The 17465-nt window shown below is 44.6% G+C and overlaps 3 protein-coding genes across 3 annotated transcripts; all 3 read left to right on the forward strand.

Annotated features, from left to right (window-relative positions):
• Positions 1-378: 378 nt before the first annotated feature.
• M406DRAFT_262808 (uncharacterized protein) lies at positions 379-814 on the forward strand (the record flags this gene model as incomplete). The annotated part of the gene is made up of 2 exons (XM_040917537.1): positions 379-582; positions 614-814. 2 exons carry the CDS (start codon positions 379-381, stop codon positions 812-814), a joined length of 405 nt encoding a protein of 134 aa, XP_040774470.1.
• Positions 815-12253: 11439 nt separating this feature from the next.
• M406DRAFT_74108 (uncharacterized protein) lies at positions 12254-13490 on the forward strand (the record flags this gene model as incomplete). The annotated part of the gene is made up of 4 exons (XM_040925695.1): positions 12254-12265; positions 12613-12777; positions 12899-12972; positions 13139-13490. 4 exons carry the CDS (start codon positions 12254-12256, stop codon positions 13488-13490), a joined length of 603 nt encoding a protein of 200 aa, XP_040774471.1.
• A 1242-nt stretch (positions 13491-14732) lies between these two features.
• On the forward strand, positions 14733-15393 carry M406DRAFT_352375 (uncharacterized protein; the record flags this gene model as incomplete). The annotated part of the gene is made up of 3 exons (XM_040922684.1): positions 14733-14767; positions 14913-15006; positions 15068-15393. The coding sequence occupies 3 exons, from the start codon at positions 14733-14735 to the stop codon at positions 15371-15373; spliced, it is 435 nt and encodes a 144-aa protein (XP_040774472.1). The 3' UTR covers positions 15374-15393.
• Between the last annotated feature and the right edge of the window lie 2072 nt (positions 15394-17465).

The raw sequence follows: 17465 nt of genomic DNA on the forward strand, positions 1-17465 counted from the left end.
GAGTGATCTGATACTTAGATTGATGACTGAAGAGCTATGTACTGAATCCATCTAATAGTAATGAACGTATCCTTATATATCCAGCTCTTTATCGTAGCTTATCTGGCTTACCGTGATCCGTGATCTGTATTGTAGTAATCCAGTGAGCAGCTCATCTATGTTATCGTGATCCAACCCTAACTCTTGCTTATGTAATCCCTGGTAGTTGTCCGATATTGGATCGTGATACCTGGTTCCTTGTTGGCGGGGCCTGTTTCGTAACCTGCATGTTGAATGGGTTATAACATTATCTCCCTCCTATTGATCGTTGTTCCTAACGATCTTCTGTGAGTATCCTGGCAAGTCGTTCGCACACATAGTCATGCCTTCCTAATCGAGATGTCGAACAGAATCGAAAAGTCCCTTTCTCGAAAATCCGAACAACGCCTTCAGCTTTCTCTAACTATCAACCTTCAAAGTTTTGAAGTCATGCCTTGTTCTTTTTGTATTTCGAAGAGGTTAGAGTGTAAGATGATAAAAGATATCAAAAGGTGTTCCTGTTGTATTCGCTGGGATCGTTTCTGCAATAGTTCCGGTATTCCAGTAAATGCTTATAGGTTTGCTCTTCCCTGAGTTATTCCTTATTTGCCTTCTAATCCTTCTGATAGTATCTCGTATCATCACCGAGCTTGGTTGTTTAGATCGGAAAGAGTTGGATGCAGAGGAAGTTCTTCTCGAACTTCAGTCTAAATTGAGCGAGGCAACAGCTCGTTTGATGCGTTTGCGAAAACAGAAACGTTCTCTGCGTGATCGTAGTGCGAAGATGGTTAGTTAGGATCTGCATTCTCTGAACAAGCTGAAGGAGAAGGAGCGTCGGGAGGAGGCTGAGGCTGAGAGGGTGCGTGTTGCTGCCGAAGTACAGGCTGTGATAGCTGAGGAATCTGCTGTTGTGGCTGAAGATTCTTCTCTTGAGGGTTTTGACTGGAATTCTGTAGATTTGGGAGGTTCTGTGGTAGATTAGTCGGGCTTTCTGGAGAGTGAGATTCCCGAAGCTTCTGGGTCTCGCTCCGGGGCGGAGCGATCGTCTTAGATACTGGTTTCCTTCCTTTTCTAATATTCGGCTACCTTTTCCTGAGCATTTTTAACGTTTTTCCGCGGTTCTCATGAATTTTCGCTTGCTGAGTAGCCTTTCCATTTGATAAGGTATTCTCTCGTACTGTTCATACCTCTATGCTTGAGGATCTTCTCTACCTTATACTCTGGTTCATTATTTTCCACTTCTGCTATATTATCTATTAGTATTTCCTATACTGCTAGTTCCAGTAGTGAGATGTGAAAAACCGAGTATATCTTCATTCTATAAGATAATGCTAACTCGTAGTTAACTAGGGAAATCTGTTGCAAGATTTTGAATGGTTCTAACTTCTTATAATCGAGCTTATCGCTGGATCTAGTTGTTTTGATGTTTTTTCGAAGTAGATAAGCCTTATCTTCCTCCTATAGAATTAGTTCCTCAATTCTTTTGGAGTTTGCATATTGCATTATTTGTTCTTGAACAAATTGTAATTCTGATCAGAGTTCCTTCTGAACTTTCTTGATCTTCTTAACTCTTTTGTCTGCAGCTTCTGTATCTGCTCCTAGTAGCATTTCGTGGTAAGCTGTTGGATTATATCTGTAGAGTACGAAGAATGGTGATTTCTTCATCATGCTTATATCTGCGCTATTATAAGCGAACTGTGCAAGAAGCAATAGATCAATCCAGTTATTCTGTTCCTAGTTGATGTAGTATTGAAGATACTGTTCAATAATCTGATTCATTCTTTCTATCTGTTCATCTGTTTGCGGGTGGAATGCTGTAGATATTCTGTGGTGTGTTCCGAGCTGTTTCATGAGCGAAGTTCAAAACTTTGAGTTGAACTTTCTGTCTCTGTTGGAGATCACTTCTTCTGGCATGCTATAGTTAGCGATGATTGTTCTGAGGAATGCATATATGAGTTCTTCTGCTGTACTGCTTTTCTTATAGAGGAGAAAATAAGCATACTTGCTCAGTCTGTAAACTACTACTAGAATGCTATCATATTGCATCTTAGTTAAGAGTTCTCGTAAGAGAGGTAGCTTGGTAATGAAGTTTAGACTGATGGATTGCTAAATAGTTATAGGTATTGGTAAGGGGTGCAGTAGTCTGTAAGGCTTGTATCTTTCTGCTTTATTCTTCTTGCAGCTATTGTATTGTTGTAGGATGCTCTCAATTCTTTTCCTAAGATCTGATGGATTCTAGTATTTTTTGATGCGTTCGTAGATTGCTTTGACTCTCTGATGCTCGTATGCTGGTATACTGTGTATATTCTTAATGTAGTTATCTTGTTTATTCAGAGTTATTGATTTGGGATTCCTTTTCAAGGATTCGATTCTGAGAGTAGTATTCAGTTCTCTATATGCATTAACAAGATTTTCTGACTTGTTTTAAGCGAAGATGTTCTATATATCCGAGGAATCTGCATCTCGATAGTCTGATCTTCTACTAAGAGCATCTGCTTATTCGTTTTCCAAGCCTTTGCAGTATATAATCTTGAAATCGAACTGTAAGAGGAATTCTGCTTATCTGATTTGTTGCTTATTCAAAACCTTAATTATTATAAATGTAATCAGATTCTTATAATCTGAGTAAACTATGATTGGATATTATATGCTAATAAGATAGTATTGCTACTCCTCAAAAGCTTTTACTATTGCTATAAGTTCCTAATTAGAAATCCCGTAGTTAATTTCCGAGCTATTCAACTTCTTTAAGAAGTTGCTTACAATTCTTAGATGCTCTTAATTATCTTGCTAACCAAGTTATTCTCTAAGTGCATATTCTGATGCATTGATTTCAACTTCAAAGGATTTGTAGGAGTCTGCTTCGTACAGAACTAGCTCTGAGGTAACATGCTTGATGATCTCATCAAAAGCTTCTTGTATCTTAGAGATTCATTCGAAAGATTATTCCTTCTTGGTGAGATTTGTAAGAGGATGTGCAATTCAGCTATAGTTCTTAATGAACTGCTTATAGAAGTTGATGTATCTGAGGAAAAATCTAACATTTCTAACGTTCCTGAGAACTGGCTAATTTCTGATAGCTTTTATCTTATCTTTCTGTAGCTTAATGCATTCTAGCTTGATTGTAAATCCGAGGTAATCAACTTTTTGTATGTGAAAGTAACTCTTTGCGGATTCTACAAGAAGTTTTGCATCTTAAAGCGTCTACAACACTGTTTCTATATGTTCCTTGTATTCTTTCAATATCCGAGAGTAAATAAGGATATTGTTGAGGTAGGCAATGATGAACTGATCCAGATGCTTGCATAGAATATAATTGATCATTTTCTGAAACAAAGCTGAAGTATTCGTTAAATCAAAGAGTATAACCAAATATTCGTAGTATTCATAGCATGTTCTGAAAGCAGTTTTCCATTCTTCTCCTTCCTTTACTCTAATCAGATTATAAGCTCCTTTCAGATTCAGAACTATAAACCACTGTACTTCTTGCAGTCTGTCTTGTAATTCCTTGATAAGTAGCAACGGATATCGGTTCTTGATTGTAATATCATTAAATTGCTTGTAGTCAATGCATAGCCTAAGCTTGCTATTTTTCTTGAATACAAACAGAATAGGGTATCCTGCTGGTGATTGCAATGATTATATGTATTCTTTCTTAAGGTTCTTATCGAGATACTCCCGAAGTGCTTCTAGCTGTGCTTTATCTAATCTATAGATAGGGAAGAATTTAAGCTGTTTTCCTTCTTGTAGCAGAATCTTGTAGTTATATAAGCTATATTCTAGCAATTCTGTATTCAATTCTTTCTGGAACAGTTTTTTGAACTTATGATATTCTCATAGTATGTTTGCAAGTATTAGTTCTGATTCTTATGCTGTTTCTGCTATCTGAAGGAATAGTAGGTACTGTTGAGCATGCTTCTTTTCGTTCATTGTTTTTGATAATGTTTTTGAGAGCCTTGAGCATTTGCTCCGAGCTGAACTGAGTGCTTGAGAGCCTGGTTTCGAGGTTTTTCCTGTGTAGGTCTACAATCCACATTCTGAAGCTTTTCCTTATTGCTTCAGAGCGAACCGACTTGCTGAGGATCTCGCTTCCGTTATTTTGCTAATCTGTTGGCGCTCTAGCACTGTTTGGGTTCGCTTATTACTAGATCCTTCTCCTTGAACTGCTAGCCTTGCTGGTTTGAAAGTATGTAGGAAGTTGTATAAAGCTTCTTTTCCTGAGTATTCTTTAATCACTAGCTTCGATTCTGCGCTGTTGATTGTAATTATCTCTCTGAGTACAGCTTGTTCTCATGAAAGCTAGCTAGTAGTTCAATCGATTCGAGAATTATGCTCCTTGAGCTATGGAAGTCCCATAATCAGCTCATGTTATGCTGTATTCATAATATCAAAAGAAGCTCTGATTATGCATTCTTGGATCAAGATAAATAGATAATCAGTCTCCTTATTAATTACTCCTTGGTTGTATACAACAGATTGTTTTTTTATAGTGCTGAAGATATATGAGCGTTTCTTTCATCTTCATTATAGTTGTGCCTGATTAACAATATATAGGAATATGAAGTTTCCCTGAGCGCTACTGTTCAATAATATGCTATATTTGTATTCTTGAATATATATATCGAACTTGATATAAGCATAATCTATTCTAGAAGCTTTATATAGGAACTGTTCTAGTCTGATCATCTGCAGTCTCTTTACAAGCAATCCTGTTCTTTTGAATTCATTGAGAACTGCTTATTCTTCTAAGCCTGCTTCGCTGCTTCTTGAGCAAGCTTCTTAGCTTGCTTTTGCTCATATTATTATTATTCCTAGTTTTTCTTTTATTAATGCTAGTTGCAAACCTTGTTATTGATATGAATTGTACAAAGCATCGTTTTGCACTGCCACCATTTTATTTCCTTATTTACGCATTGCATAGAGCAGTTATCTGGTAGTCCAATATATGCATTATAGTGCTGCCTGTTGAAAACTTCTCTAAAGCGAAGTTTCTTTTCTTCAACAGCTTGAAGGATTTGTTCTGGTTCTCTAATGGAAAACTATTCGTATTATATCTTATTCGAGAAATGCATTCTGCAGCTATAATAGATACAGAAGATCCAAGCTAGTTTATAATGTAGATTGTGAAGTGGGCTGATTCGAGGATTCTTATCTTCTTGTATCTCAATATTCTGCAAGGGGATGCAGGTGAAGAGCTCTTCCAGCTTTATTCCGTAGATGAGATATTTGATCCATATTATTTCTCTGTTCCACTCAATGCTGAAAAGAAATCTTTCTGTAAGCTTCTTGAGTTCATTGTTGTTTGCAGAGAGCTTTTGCAAGCTGCTAGATTGCTTGCTCTAGCTTGATTCTTCTATTGCTTAAGAAGCATTCTCTATATTGCTTAGATATTCATACTAATAGCTAAGGAAATATCATCCCTTATTCATATTCCTGATTATAGTACTTAGCATAAGCAATAAAGAATATTGAAGAGTATTATTGCTAAGTTCTTCTTCCAACGCTTGAATGCTCTATTCTACAATATCAGAGCAATCCGAATTGCTATTCATAGGGATGCTGAGCGTGCACTCTCGTTCTGCTATTGCTATTTGTCTGCAGCGCTGAGGCTTCTGGGAGAACCATTCTGAACTTTTCTTACTCAAGAGATGTATTAAGCAGTTATTATTGTAGCAGAATGTTCAGCTGAGACTTCCGTAATCGATAGAGTTCAACACTTGCTCTAAGAGAGTGTTTTTGCTCAGTTGATTGAGTTTCTGTTGTTAAGCAACATTTACCTAGCATTCTTTCTGAACTGGTTGCTATTTGTTCCTCCGGGATTGATAGCAGTTGCATGCAATATATTCTTGTTTGTTGCAGTTGTAGCAAGTGATACTATTCCTCTTGCTATACTGCCTGTTAGCTGCATTGAGTTCTATGAGACTGATGTACATAATGCTGCTCTGAGCTGTACTGCTATATCGACTGCTATTCTTGTTTTGGAGTTTCTTGCCTGTATTAGCTGGAAATCTCCAAGTCTAGCTTTCTTCCTTCTTGAACTTCTCTATCCATCATTCATACAGATAGTTGTTGATGCGGATAGCTTGATTAGAGAATATTGCAAAGTTCTCCAGCTAATCCTGCTTGAAGATCTCATTCTTAACATTATCCTTGAGTTCCTTATAGTAGTGTTCTATGAGATTCTTGTCTTCCTATGGAAATTGCACTGAGAGTTGCTTGAATCTAACTGTATAAGCAGAAGCTGACTTGGTCTGCTTGAGGTTCATGAGCTGCTGAGCTGTAGTGCATTCTTCGTTAGGATTATCAAAGGTTTCTTTGAAAGCCTTCTTGAAGCTTTCAAAGGAATCGAATATATTCTTAGTATTCTGGGTATGCATGCTGAGATTGTTCTGATGCTCCAAGTGGTTATATAGAGAAGGTTTGTACCAAATAAAAGCATCCTTTTCAAAGCGAGTTCCTGCAAGGATGATCTTCTCAGATTCTATGATGAACTGAGTTGCGTAATGCAAGAAATACACTCTGCAGTAGATGAGAAATCTGTATAGCATCTTCTGGTTGCTGTTGTACATGGCGAGCTTATTCATCTTGTATGCCTTCCCAGCACCATTAGTAACTACAGAGATGAACTGCGCCTGCTGAGCTTGTTGGGCTAGCTGGGCCTGCTGGGCCTGCTGGGCTAGCTGGGCCTGCTGGTTGGCAATGGTAGCGCTTTGGGCCTGCTGTTGTTCGCACAGGTTCTGGATACGCTGGGTAAGCTGGTATACCTGGTTGATCAGTTTCTCCTGAGTAGGGGTGCGCGAGAACGAAGGGATTCCTGAAGGAGCTATCGTGTTCCGTATTGCTCAAGGAGATAACACTGAACCGTTCTTGAACAAGAGTTATCAAAATGTAATGAGCACTGCAGCAATCCGAAGATTTCTAAGTATACGAGAGGTTTATGCTAACAAGAGCAGTATTAAAATGTCAAGTCCTTGAATACGGAACCGTACAAGTCCTAATAAGCGATGCAAGTATTCACTGCCTTTGGGGCTATCAGAGTAGAGAGTGATCTGATACTTAGATTGACGACTGAAGAGCTATGTACTGAATCCATCTAATGGTAATGAACGTGTCCTTATATATCCAGCTCTTCATCGTAGCTCACCTGGCTTACCGTGATCCGTGATCTGTATCGTGATGATCCAGTGAGCGGCTCACCTATGTTATCGTGATCCAACCCTAACCCTTGCTTATGTAATCCCTGGTGGTTGTCCGATGTTGGGTCGTGACACCTGGTCCCTTGTCGGCAGGGCCTGTTTCGTGACCTGCATGTTGAATGGGTTATAACAAAATATAAGAGATTTTGAAAGATATATAATATACAAAATCCTCTTTTTATTAGTAGCAGAATAATTAAGCAAAATAGAATGATTTTGAACTTCGAATGCTAATATTGTTTGTAAATCATTTGAGCTGATAGCAATGCTGAAATGCTTTATCTCCTTCTGTATATATAGTTAGCATATGCTCAGCATATATTAAGCAGCATTTAATAAGATGCTAATCTTGCTCATGCTAAAATTCTGCAATATATCAAAAGGAATATCTCGAATATCATAAATCTCATTATTTTTCATAAGATATTTTTCTCTCTAAGCTTTAGTTAGTATATGATTTATTAGTTTCTTTATTAATAATTTATCTAGCTAAGCTATTAAGAGACTTTTTCAGCACAATCTGCTCCAAGCATCTGATTAATATATGCTAAGCATAAGCTAACTACATCTCTCATATTAGAATCTGAAACAGAATTATTCGATTGTAATAACTGCGATAATTGAGATAAGATTTCAATAGAAAAACTCTTAGTAGTATAAGAAGATATTATATAAAAGAATAGGAATATATAATAAGCTGAAATTGAGCTGAAGTATTGTATAAGCAGAGTATATATTTAGTATATAATAATAAGTAGAAAATACTAAGTTAACTGAGATAATAGCTTTTATAGTTTGAGCATATGCTGAAACTATGCTGAGTTTTAATATAGAAACACTCTGAAATTAGCAATCTCTAATGCAATTTTGAATATGTGGAATACAATATCCACTGATGCTCAGCATATATTAAGCATAAATGCTGCACTCAGAGATCTCTTTCGCATTCCGATAATTCCGCTCTAATCTCCGATATTACCAAGTAAATAAACAATGCAGATCTTTTCTATATTAGATGCTGTATCCCCCATGAACTTTTTGTACCCCCCCCGAGTTTCTGTACCCCCCCCGAGCTTTTTGTACCCCCCCCGAACTTTTTTGTACCCCCCATGAGCTATAAGCCCGTCTCTCTTTGTCCGACTTTCGATATTGAAATGCTGGGTAAGTAGCGACAAGGGGGGGGGGGGGGTCGAATGGATAACTAAGAGAACGATCGCCATCAGGCTTGACAATGACCTCGAGAAGCTTTTCGCCGGAATGCCAGATATCAGACACATTACGATTTCTTTCAGCTGATGGTATTGGCACCTACTGAGCCCGGAACGAAGCGATGGGGTCGTCCAGGAAGCTTGCTACGTGGGAGGTTTTTGAGACTACCGAGAGAGAACTGTGCTGTGGCATCGTAGGCTTCGATCTGCTTCTGAATAGAGTTGTATCTCGAAAAGGAGTTGAGCTGCCGGAACGCATTGCCATCAGCCATAGTATGGAACGAAAAGCAACAGAGGAATGCAAGAGTAATGAGGATGCCAGACGCGAGGAAGCCGCACGCGAACACGAGAATGCTAGGGCTTTAACAGAAAGGCCTGCGTGCCGCCGGGGGAATAGCCAAATACAGAAATACAGGGCCGAAGTTCAGGCCGAAAAGGCCGAGGCTTAGGCTAAACCACCAGAAATATTGGTGAGGTTACATACAAAGTGGGTCACGATGGCTTCAAACAGACCCTATGAGGACCCACAGCAGGAGGACGACAACTTACTTGTTCACTTGCAAGTCGCTTGCTCAAAAACGTCGCTTATTTAGTTTGAACGGTACCTCGAAACCGTCAACTTCGCTTGCTAAGCCACTTGAATCCCCTTGACTTACGCGGAACGCTGAGTCATCGGGATCGGCGACGTGGATTTCGCCGGCGTCCGCAACAACCTCGTCTCCTTGCCTGCGTACACCGTCCTACAGAAGCTTTGCAGAAGGTTGTAGATTTGCGTGCCGATCGACGCAGAGGCCGCTCGTCGGGCGGATCGGCCGCCTTGCGGTCGCAGCTCGCTGCCAATGTGGCGGCGGGCGGGGCCATCCTGAGAATTTCCCCCGGGCGCCGGAAGGGCTATGCTGGCCGCCACAACCGAGTTCCCGAATTGTCGAAACTCTACCACTCCTCCTCGACTGATGAATAAATGAATAATACAACCAATTATTTTCAGAAAACCCCTCTAAATATGCAAGATTGTGTGAAGGAGGCCAATGAGTCACTGGCCCTGGTCCGTGCAGGCCTCTGTTGCCAGCCAGCACCCTAGACAGCCTCAGCCTTTCTGGCTGTTCGTTCACTCTGTTCTCTTTCTTCCTTCAGTAGCGCACACCACAATACAGTTCCTTTTCCATATTGTCACCGTCAACAGGGGAGCTTTCCTCCTTTCCTTCCTTTCTTCCTTCTGTAGCGTCACTCAACTCAGTCTTTCCTTTTCTAGAAATAAGATAGTTGTTGGCCTGGGGGTAGGGCTGGGAAACTCGTGCCCTTTTCGTTAGAAGCAAAGAAAGGCGTATCCTAGCATTAGATCATGCATGCACGGAGAGAGATTGAGGTCAATTCACGCCTTGGTGGCCTCCTCAGACTACACAGCAGGCAACACAGAATGTTAGACACAAGTGCGTCCCGGTCATAGTGTGCAGATAGCCCCTCCTCCCCTCGTACCCTCGCCCATGCGGACTAATGATATGCGCCGTCTCTATACGAGGATCAACCCTCCGATCATTTCATGCCGGTAGGGGGATTGGGGGGGGGGGGGGTTGGGTTGAGCAAGAATAAGACAAGGAGTCACCATCAGCTGCACCCAATCCTGTCAGGATAACTAGCACGTGCTCGCCCTCGTAGACAACTTTTGCCCCGGAGACAAAGATTGTCGCTGGCTGCACCCGATCCTGTTAAGATGACCAGTATACAATCTTGTTACAGGATTTCTTGCCTTCTTCCCCCCCCCCTCCCCCCCAGCGTGACGATCTTGCGCAGAGGGCCGTCGCCGGCTGCATCCGACCCTGTCAGGATAACCGGTATACGAGCCTTGCATACAGAGAATTCTGTTCGCAGTCTTCCCCAATCACTATCCGCAACGAGCTAAGCCGGGAAAAGAAAAAGAAAAAGAAAAGGAGGGGGTATCCGCAACTACATGCCAGGATGGCCAGCATTACAACTCATCCGCTGCCTCTTGTGCTCTTGTCTCCTCGGCCGAGAAGAGATATGTGTTCCTGGCTGCACCTCGGCCTTGCCGCCCTCTCCAAGACGAACAAGCTGTGCATCTCCACCCTGTGATAAACGCTGGCGCTGTGCGCGGGTGATCCGAGACAAGGTCGGCCCAGGAGGCGGCGGCGGCGGCAGCGGCGGGTGGGACCACTTCTCCCTGCCAGGTCTCGCATGGTCATGCGCACGCGCTGTCTTCTGTCCTGAATGGCTCACCCTCCTCGTGCGGGGTGCTCGGCTGTTGCGAACTGCTGTGGCCGGGAGGACCTGAGGGCTGCAGCCTAAGGAAGACGTCTTGCCAGAGCTAGCGCGTGCTCTTCTTGCCCCCGCGGCGGCTGGCTTCCTTGTCCTCTCGCCTGCCCGTCTCTCGCCCGCCTGAAGCGTATATGCCTGGTCTGCATCGTCCCTGCCGCTGCCGCTGTTGCTGCTGCCGCCCTCCGCTGGCGGACCCACCGATGTGGCACCTGCCGAGTAGGGAGGGCTTGTATTTGCCGCCGCCTGTGTCTTTCTCCTCTTGTTCTCTGGATAGAACCTCCGGCTCTCGGCCTCCTGCGGCTGTGCAGGGCCACAGTCTGCCTCATCTCTTTGCTAGTCCCGCTTTCTCTTCTTACCATGTGTGCTCGTAGCTGCGGAGGCGGGGGGTGGAGCTGCTGTTGGTATTGGTGGTGGTGGTGATGATGACGACGTCTGTATCTTGTTGTCTCCTGTCTGTAGGGCTGGAGACTGTTGAGGCCGGCAGCGGATGCGCCTCGAGCTCTTCGGAGCCCGGGTTCGCTTCTGGACCCTGCTGCCCGAAGTTCTCGACAGGCTTCCAGCCTGGTTGGGCTGCGCATGCGCCGCTGCGCGCCTGGGCAGCTTGATTGCTGTTCGCATCGGTCGTGCGAGCGCCTGAGGCTCAGCGGACGAGGCGCGCGAGGGCGCTGTGACAAAGGATGGCGTTTCCGACTCGGCTCGTATAGCGAGGAGCGCGGGAGGGAGGGGAGGGTCGGGTTGGGCCTGCAGCGGTGATTGCAGCTTCGCCTGCTGGTTTTTGGGCAGGAAATTGGCAAAGAAGCTAGTTATGCTATCAAAAGAACCATAATGAACAATCTTCCATAAGTTAGCATATTGTTGCATATTCAGCAGCTCAATAAGAGCTTCTTGAAACAAATATTGCACTGATACTAAGAATAATCTCTTAATCTTCTCATGCTTTATATCCCGCTGCTTAGAGAGCAGCCTGAAGAGCTCATTACAGTCTCGCGCGATGGTACTGAGATAGGCTACGTTTCGGCAGAAGGCGCTTGTATCAAGCAGCGCTATCGTAATCGTATTGAACCGCAGTGCGAGGACGGTAAAGACATCTTGCTTGTCTATCCCAAACTTCTCGGCTGGCTAATTGTAGGAGGGGTTGTCCGAGAAATAGCCTTTGTAATACTGCTGAAACTGTTCGGGCCAGTCCGCAGTTCATGGGTGGGGATTTGGAGGCATTATGAGAGGCGGCAGGACGGACTTGAGGTTGAGAAGAAGACGGACAAGAAAAAGCAACGTCTGTTGTCATATTGTTTATAGAATGGAAAGCATGCTGGAATGGTTGTGCTTTTCAAAGCATAATAGCTGAATAGGAGCAAGCAAGCAAGCAAGCAAGCAAGCAAGCAAGCAAGCAAGTGGATTTTCCCGGGCCCCCTGACGCGTTAAGCGCTCCTGGCCCCGCAACCGCCTGGCACTCAAACCGAGTTCCCACCTGCTGATTCACAGAGCATAAATCCGCGTAGCTGGGCTCGCAAGAACATAAAGAGATTAGGGATTCCTGCTCTTGAATCCAAAGATAATATGTACTCTTTTGTACGATTATAGCAGCTGCAGTCGTGATTTTTCTCAGAGTAGCATCATTTACAGCTTAGCAAGATGTTAGGCACGACTCCCGGCCCCACCCCATTAACCGCCGAGCTGAGGGAGCACAGCAGCTACGCGCCGCGCCGCCTTTAGAAACAATCCCGCTCTGTATTCTGCTGTAATACGTCTGGTTCTCGAAAGCCCAACAGATCTCCCTCCTTCCGAGCAAAGCCTGATCAACCTAAGATCATCAGTGCTCTCAGCGAACTGGTCTATGCCTAGTATAGCAGAAAATGCCGCCATGCACAACACATCGCTCATCTCGACAGCCCCGTAGAACAATATGATTTCAACAGATTCCTTCCCCAACCCGGGATCTCGAGCTCGAGTTAGAGCTACAACAGTTTTACACAGCCCACACGAACATCATTCACAACAGTGATTATCTGCTGCACAAGTCCGATCAGAGCCTGCTGGCCATCGTCGCTGCGTATATTCAGGCAGCATCCATCGACCCGCAGGTAGATATGCTGCCCCGGCTGAGAGTTCTTTTTGAATAACTCGGCGTGAGCGATCAGCAGCCAGCAGTAGATATCCGAACAGGCCTGTTTCTCTACCGAGACAGCAGCTAAGTAATACAAGGTGCTGGGTGCAACGCATATTCGTACCGAGATGGAGTATGCACTAGCAGTTGGCAATCTCCGAACTGCCATCCTGTTTGTTCTGTGGAAAGACCAGGCTCTCCTAATCAACAACTCGTCGGGGCTCCTCCGCCTGACAGGAAGGCCAGACAAGCTGGGAGAGCTCGACATAGAGCTCAAGAAATACAAAACTCTCGACCCGGGCTCTTGGATCCTCCAGAGCGACAGCACCCGCCTGTAGCTCCCAGCTCCGACCGTACCGCTATGATCTCCTTCTCGAGGAGCATACGAAAAAGAGGACAGCCCGGGCTGTGTCGTCGTCTTCCAAGGCAGCTCGGCTCTCGGTGGACCACCAGCGCAGCAGCATGAGGGCCAGCATTGCCGACCTGCATTCCGATCCCGAGAACGCTGCGAAGAGTCTCATCTGGAAAGCCGTCGCGCATGAGATTGACGATCTAGCCAACCTCAGCATTCCCCTAGGCTGCATCTTGCACATAGTTGATCACACTACAGCTGCAGGCGAGTACTCTATGAGGCGCCTTGATGGCTGGTTGGTAACCAGAAGCCACGGGCTCATCTTCAAGGCTGTCTAGTGCAGAATCGCATAACAGTTCCGAGTTGTTATTGTGAAGATGTACAAACCTGCTGCAGGTGATGAAAATCCGGTGCAAAATGCTATTGATCGCTGGAAGAGGGAAGTGAAGATACATTGTGGTCTGCAATATGTATGCTTTCTTTTTATTTTTTCTTTCTTTCTTTCTTTTTTTTTTTTTCATTTATATATAACAAATTCTCCTTGATATTTCTAACTATATCCTCGCTTTCCCCAGCTATACATTGCTAGCCTTGTAGTATTTGATGCTTGCTTGCTAGTGCTTCTTGTGGAGCTAAAGAATGCTCATGATCTGAGCAGCTTCTAATGGTATTACTCACGAAACTTATCAAGAGCTAGCTATTTCAAGAGAACTATCGATAATGCTTATACTATCTGTGCTGATATAGCAAGTGCGCTGAGCTATCTATAAAACAAGAATATTATCCATGATGATATTAAGGCGCTGAATATCTTATATTATAGACAAAACAGCGCTATACTTATCGATTTTGAGCTTAGCTATTTCGTAAGCGAAAGCATTACTCAAACGGATGGATTACTATAGTATAAGGAACCTGCTATACAATTAACTAATCAAAATGAGATGATATTAAGCAATATATTCTCATTAAATGTTTTAATGCTATATCTGATAAGCAAGGTTTCTCTTTTCGATCAGCAATCCGGGTAGTTCATCCGTAATGCTATTCTGTACGAACCCGAAGCAATAGCCTTGCAGAGAGCATGATTCGAGATGCTGGAAATCAAAAGATACGCTTTCGAGACGCTACCGCCCGGATGCGCGAGCACTAAGGAGGCAAAACTCCGTAACCTTGTTAGCAAGATGCTGCTCTCTAGGTCGGAATGCATCAGTGCCCGAGATCTGGCGAGAGAGTTGGGTTCAGAGCAGGGACAGTCTGCTTCAGGGAAAAGCAACTACAGTTCCCAGAGACAGCTGGAATATGGACTAGCTGACTGATCGGGGTTTCGGGGTTAGAATTCAGGATAAGTTGTGATCGGGTCTTGTATTTCATTTTGCACTGGAAAAAAAAAAAGGCTTGTCTCTTTCGAAGCTCGTACCGCCATGACAACAACCCGCCCCTCTGTAAAGAGCAGCATCCCTCTTCTCAGGCCCGTCGGGTTCCTCACTTGGGTTCGGGGAGCTGCTTTGACTTGACTCTGTTTGTGGAAATGAATGGGACGGAAGCCGGGCAAACAAAGCAAGCTTATGACGGCCGAGATGGATGCCATGACGATAACCGCTGAAGAAGCTCGGTAAGCTTGTAGGGTTCACATCACTGCGGGGTAGAAGCAGCTAATGGACAGCACAGGCCAGACCGGACGATACCGTATTCTCGTTTCCGGCAATCATGGCCGACAACACTCACACACACATACCGCCTGACGCATGATCCTTAAGACCATCAGCCATCATGAGGAAGAAGCAACGGCCATTATCGCTAAGCATAATCGATTACCAGTCAAGCAAAAGAGTCATAGTTTGTTCTGACCAGGTGAGTAGGTGCTTGGATCTCGCTTGCACTAGCTTACTGCCTCCTAACGTAACCACAACAGGGTGCCTGCACACCGCCATGCACCGACCACGCCCCGCCCACTTCTCGCTCTAGGCCGACTCCGAAGAACAGTGTGAAGAAAAGACGTCTTGAAGATTGGCTGGGAGAAGTCCGTGCGATCTTGCCTTCAGAGCTGCTGCTATCCACCAATTTGTCGGCGCTCCGGGCCGAGTCCTCCCGGATAGCGGAAGGTTCAGACAACGAGTTCTACATCAACGAGTTTCAACCGACTTCTGTTACCAGCGGGTCGCAGCCTGAGCTAGTCGAGCTTTCGACCTACCGCGACTTTCATCTTGGAGACAGTTAGATCTTTTATTGCAATCCAAACGAAGATTTCTGCAAACACGTTCAGAAGCTGGTGCTATCATGCAAGATCTGTCGTAGCTAAAAGGAGTGACCACTCCCAGCTGACTGGAAGTAGTGGTGATCTATATAGCTAACGGTTGGACTCGCACATATATCATCATACAAATACCTCATCGCTTTGCATATAACACACTTTCTGTTTAGCAATTTTTCCCTTGACTCAGAAGATATTATATCTAGGCTAGCATAACGCTTATTATTCAGAAAGATATAGAAAGCTTATGAGGAGAGAGATATGGAATTAGCTCAAGCCTTGGAGAAAGATAAAGTATGCGAAAACAGCTAAAAGGAGTGATCACTCCCTGAGACTGGGAATGCACGTATGATCTATATGTGCGAGGGCAAAAAGATTGCATTGCTGAGCGCTGAAGAGAAAAGAGAAAGGAAGAGAAACGCTACGAGGCCAGCTATCTGGGGCTATAAACAGGTCTGGCTGTTGGCTGGCTGGAGAGGCCGTGCACGGCCCTGGGCCAGTGACTCACTGGCTCTCGCACACACCCCCTCAGCCAACAGCTAGGCCATCCTCACCACCAACCCGTATTTCGTGACTTTTCCCTTGGTGTTTTCCTTCATCCTCCTCGCCGTGATTCCTTTTTCTAACCTATTTGTCGTCACTCGTAGACTGAGCAACTCACGAGGCCAAGGGCCTTCACGAATTTCGTGTGTTTGTTAGGTTCAAGTGCCTTGGTCAGTCCATCAGCGGCCATATCCCCCGTGCCGATGTGCTGTATGTTGAAGTCACCCTGACTGGTCCTCTCGACAATCCACTTGAAACGAATATCTATGTGGCGCGTACGAGCTACGTTGTTTTTGTTCAGAACGTTGTGCCTAGCATTCAGGCTATCCGTGAAGAGGAGTAGAGGCTTCTTGACGTCGAGGCCAAACTCCCTGATGAAAGACTAGACTCAGACGAGGGCCTGATCAGCTGGGGTCAGGTTGACGAATTCTGCTTCTGTCGTTGACAATGTTACCAAGGTCTGTACCTTTGATCTCCATATAACAGGCGCTCCTGCTGCGAAAACAACGTAGCCAGCAGTAGACCACCTGGTGGCGATGTCGTCAGCCCAAGATGCGTCAGCGTGAGCGTTAACGATGTTGTTCAAGAGCATGCAACCATTGAAGAGGATGCTAAGGTCGAGGTTCCTCTCGAGGTAGCGAAATAGGTGCTTTTGAAGGTGTATATGAGCTGCTGAGGAGCCCGCATTACCTTTGGCGATCTTTCCCACCGTGAACGAGATGTCAGGCCTCGTACCAGTAGATAGCCAATTCAGTGCTCCTGTACGCTTTTGATAGAGCTTCGTCTGGTTATAAAGAGGCTCCCAGGCCTTAGGCAGTTCAAAGCTAACCGGCCACGGGGTCTTCGCGACCTTGTGTGACTCAAAGCTGTATAGGGTGACGATCTTTCTGGCATATTCCTCCTGCGAGAGGAAGATCGTCAAGTTCTCCTTGTCCCTTTTGATGTTGAAGCTCAGGAACTTCTCAGGCTCTCCCAAAAGCGCTGGGACGCTGTGCTGGATGAACATCACCCTTGTTCCGTCCATCTTGAATGCCATCATTGTTGGTAGTCTTGGTGATGATGGAAGAGGGACTGTAGCCGCCTTCTCAATGCTTGGAACAGCTTGTATGTTCTTGTTAATGGACTGGCTTGCGATGTTCTCGTTATCAGAGTTCATTTGTTATGGGAATCAGGACGGCTTGGTGTCCTGAAGAGCTTGAGGGTCGAAAGGACTAGCTTGAGGGTTCTCTCTGTTGTTTTTGAGTGAATTCAACCGCGTTGAGCGCGATTCGAGGTCGAATTCGAGGTTTTTGCCGTAATCAGGGGTCGAGGAACGATTCAAATATCGTGAATGCTCGAAAGAAAGAGCAAGAGGGCTGCATAACCTGTGCGACAGCTAAAAGGAGTGACCACTCCCAGCTGACTGGAAACGGCTGTGGCTTACATAGCTGCGTAACGGTCGAACTCATACAATATCAGATTTCCAAGATCTAGAGATCCGATTCCTATCTTGATCTATTGGGCGAGATTTCCCAAC

This window comes from Cryphonectria parasitica (assembly GCF_011745365.1).
Source record: "Cryphonectria parasitica EP155 unplaced genomic scaffold M406scaffold_6, whole genome shotgun sequence".
In the NCBI taxonomy this organism is placed as follows: Eukaryota; Fungi; Ascomycota; class Sordariomycetes; order Diaporthales; family Cryphonectriaceae; genus Cryphonectria; species Cryphonectria parasitica.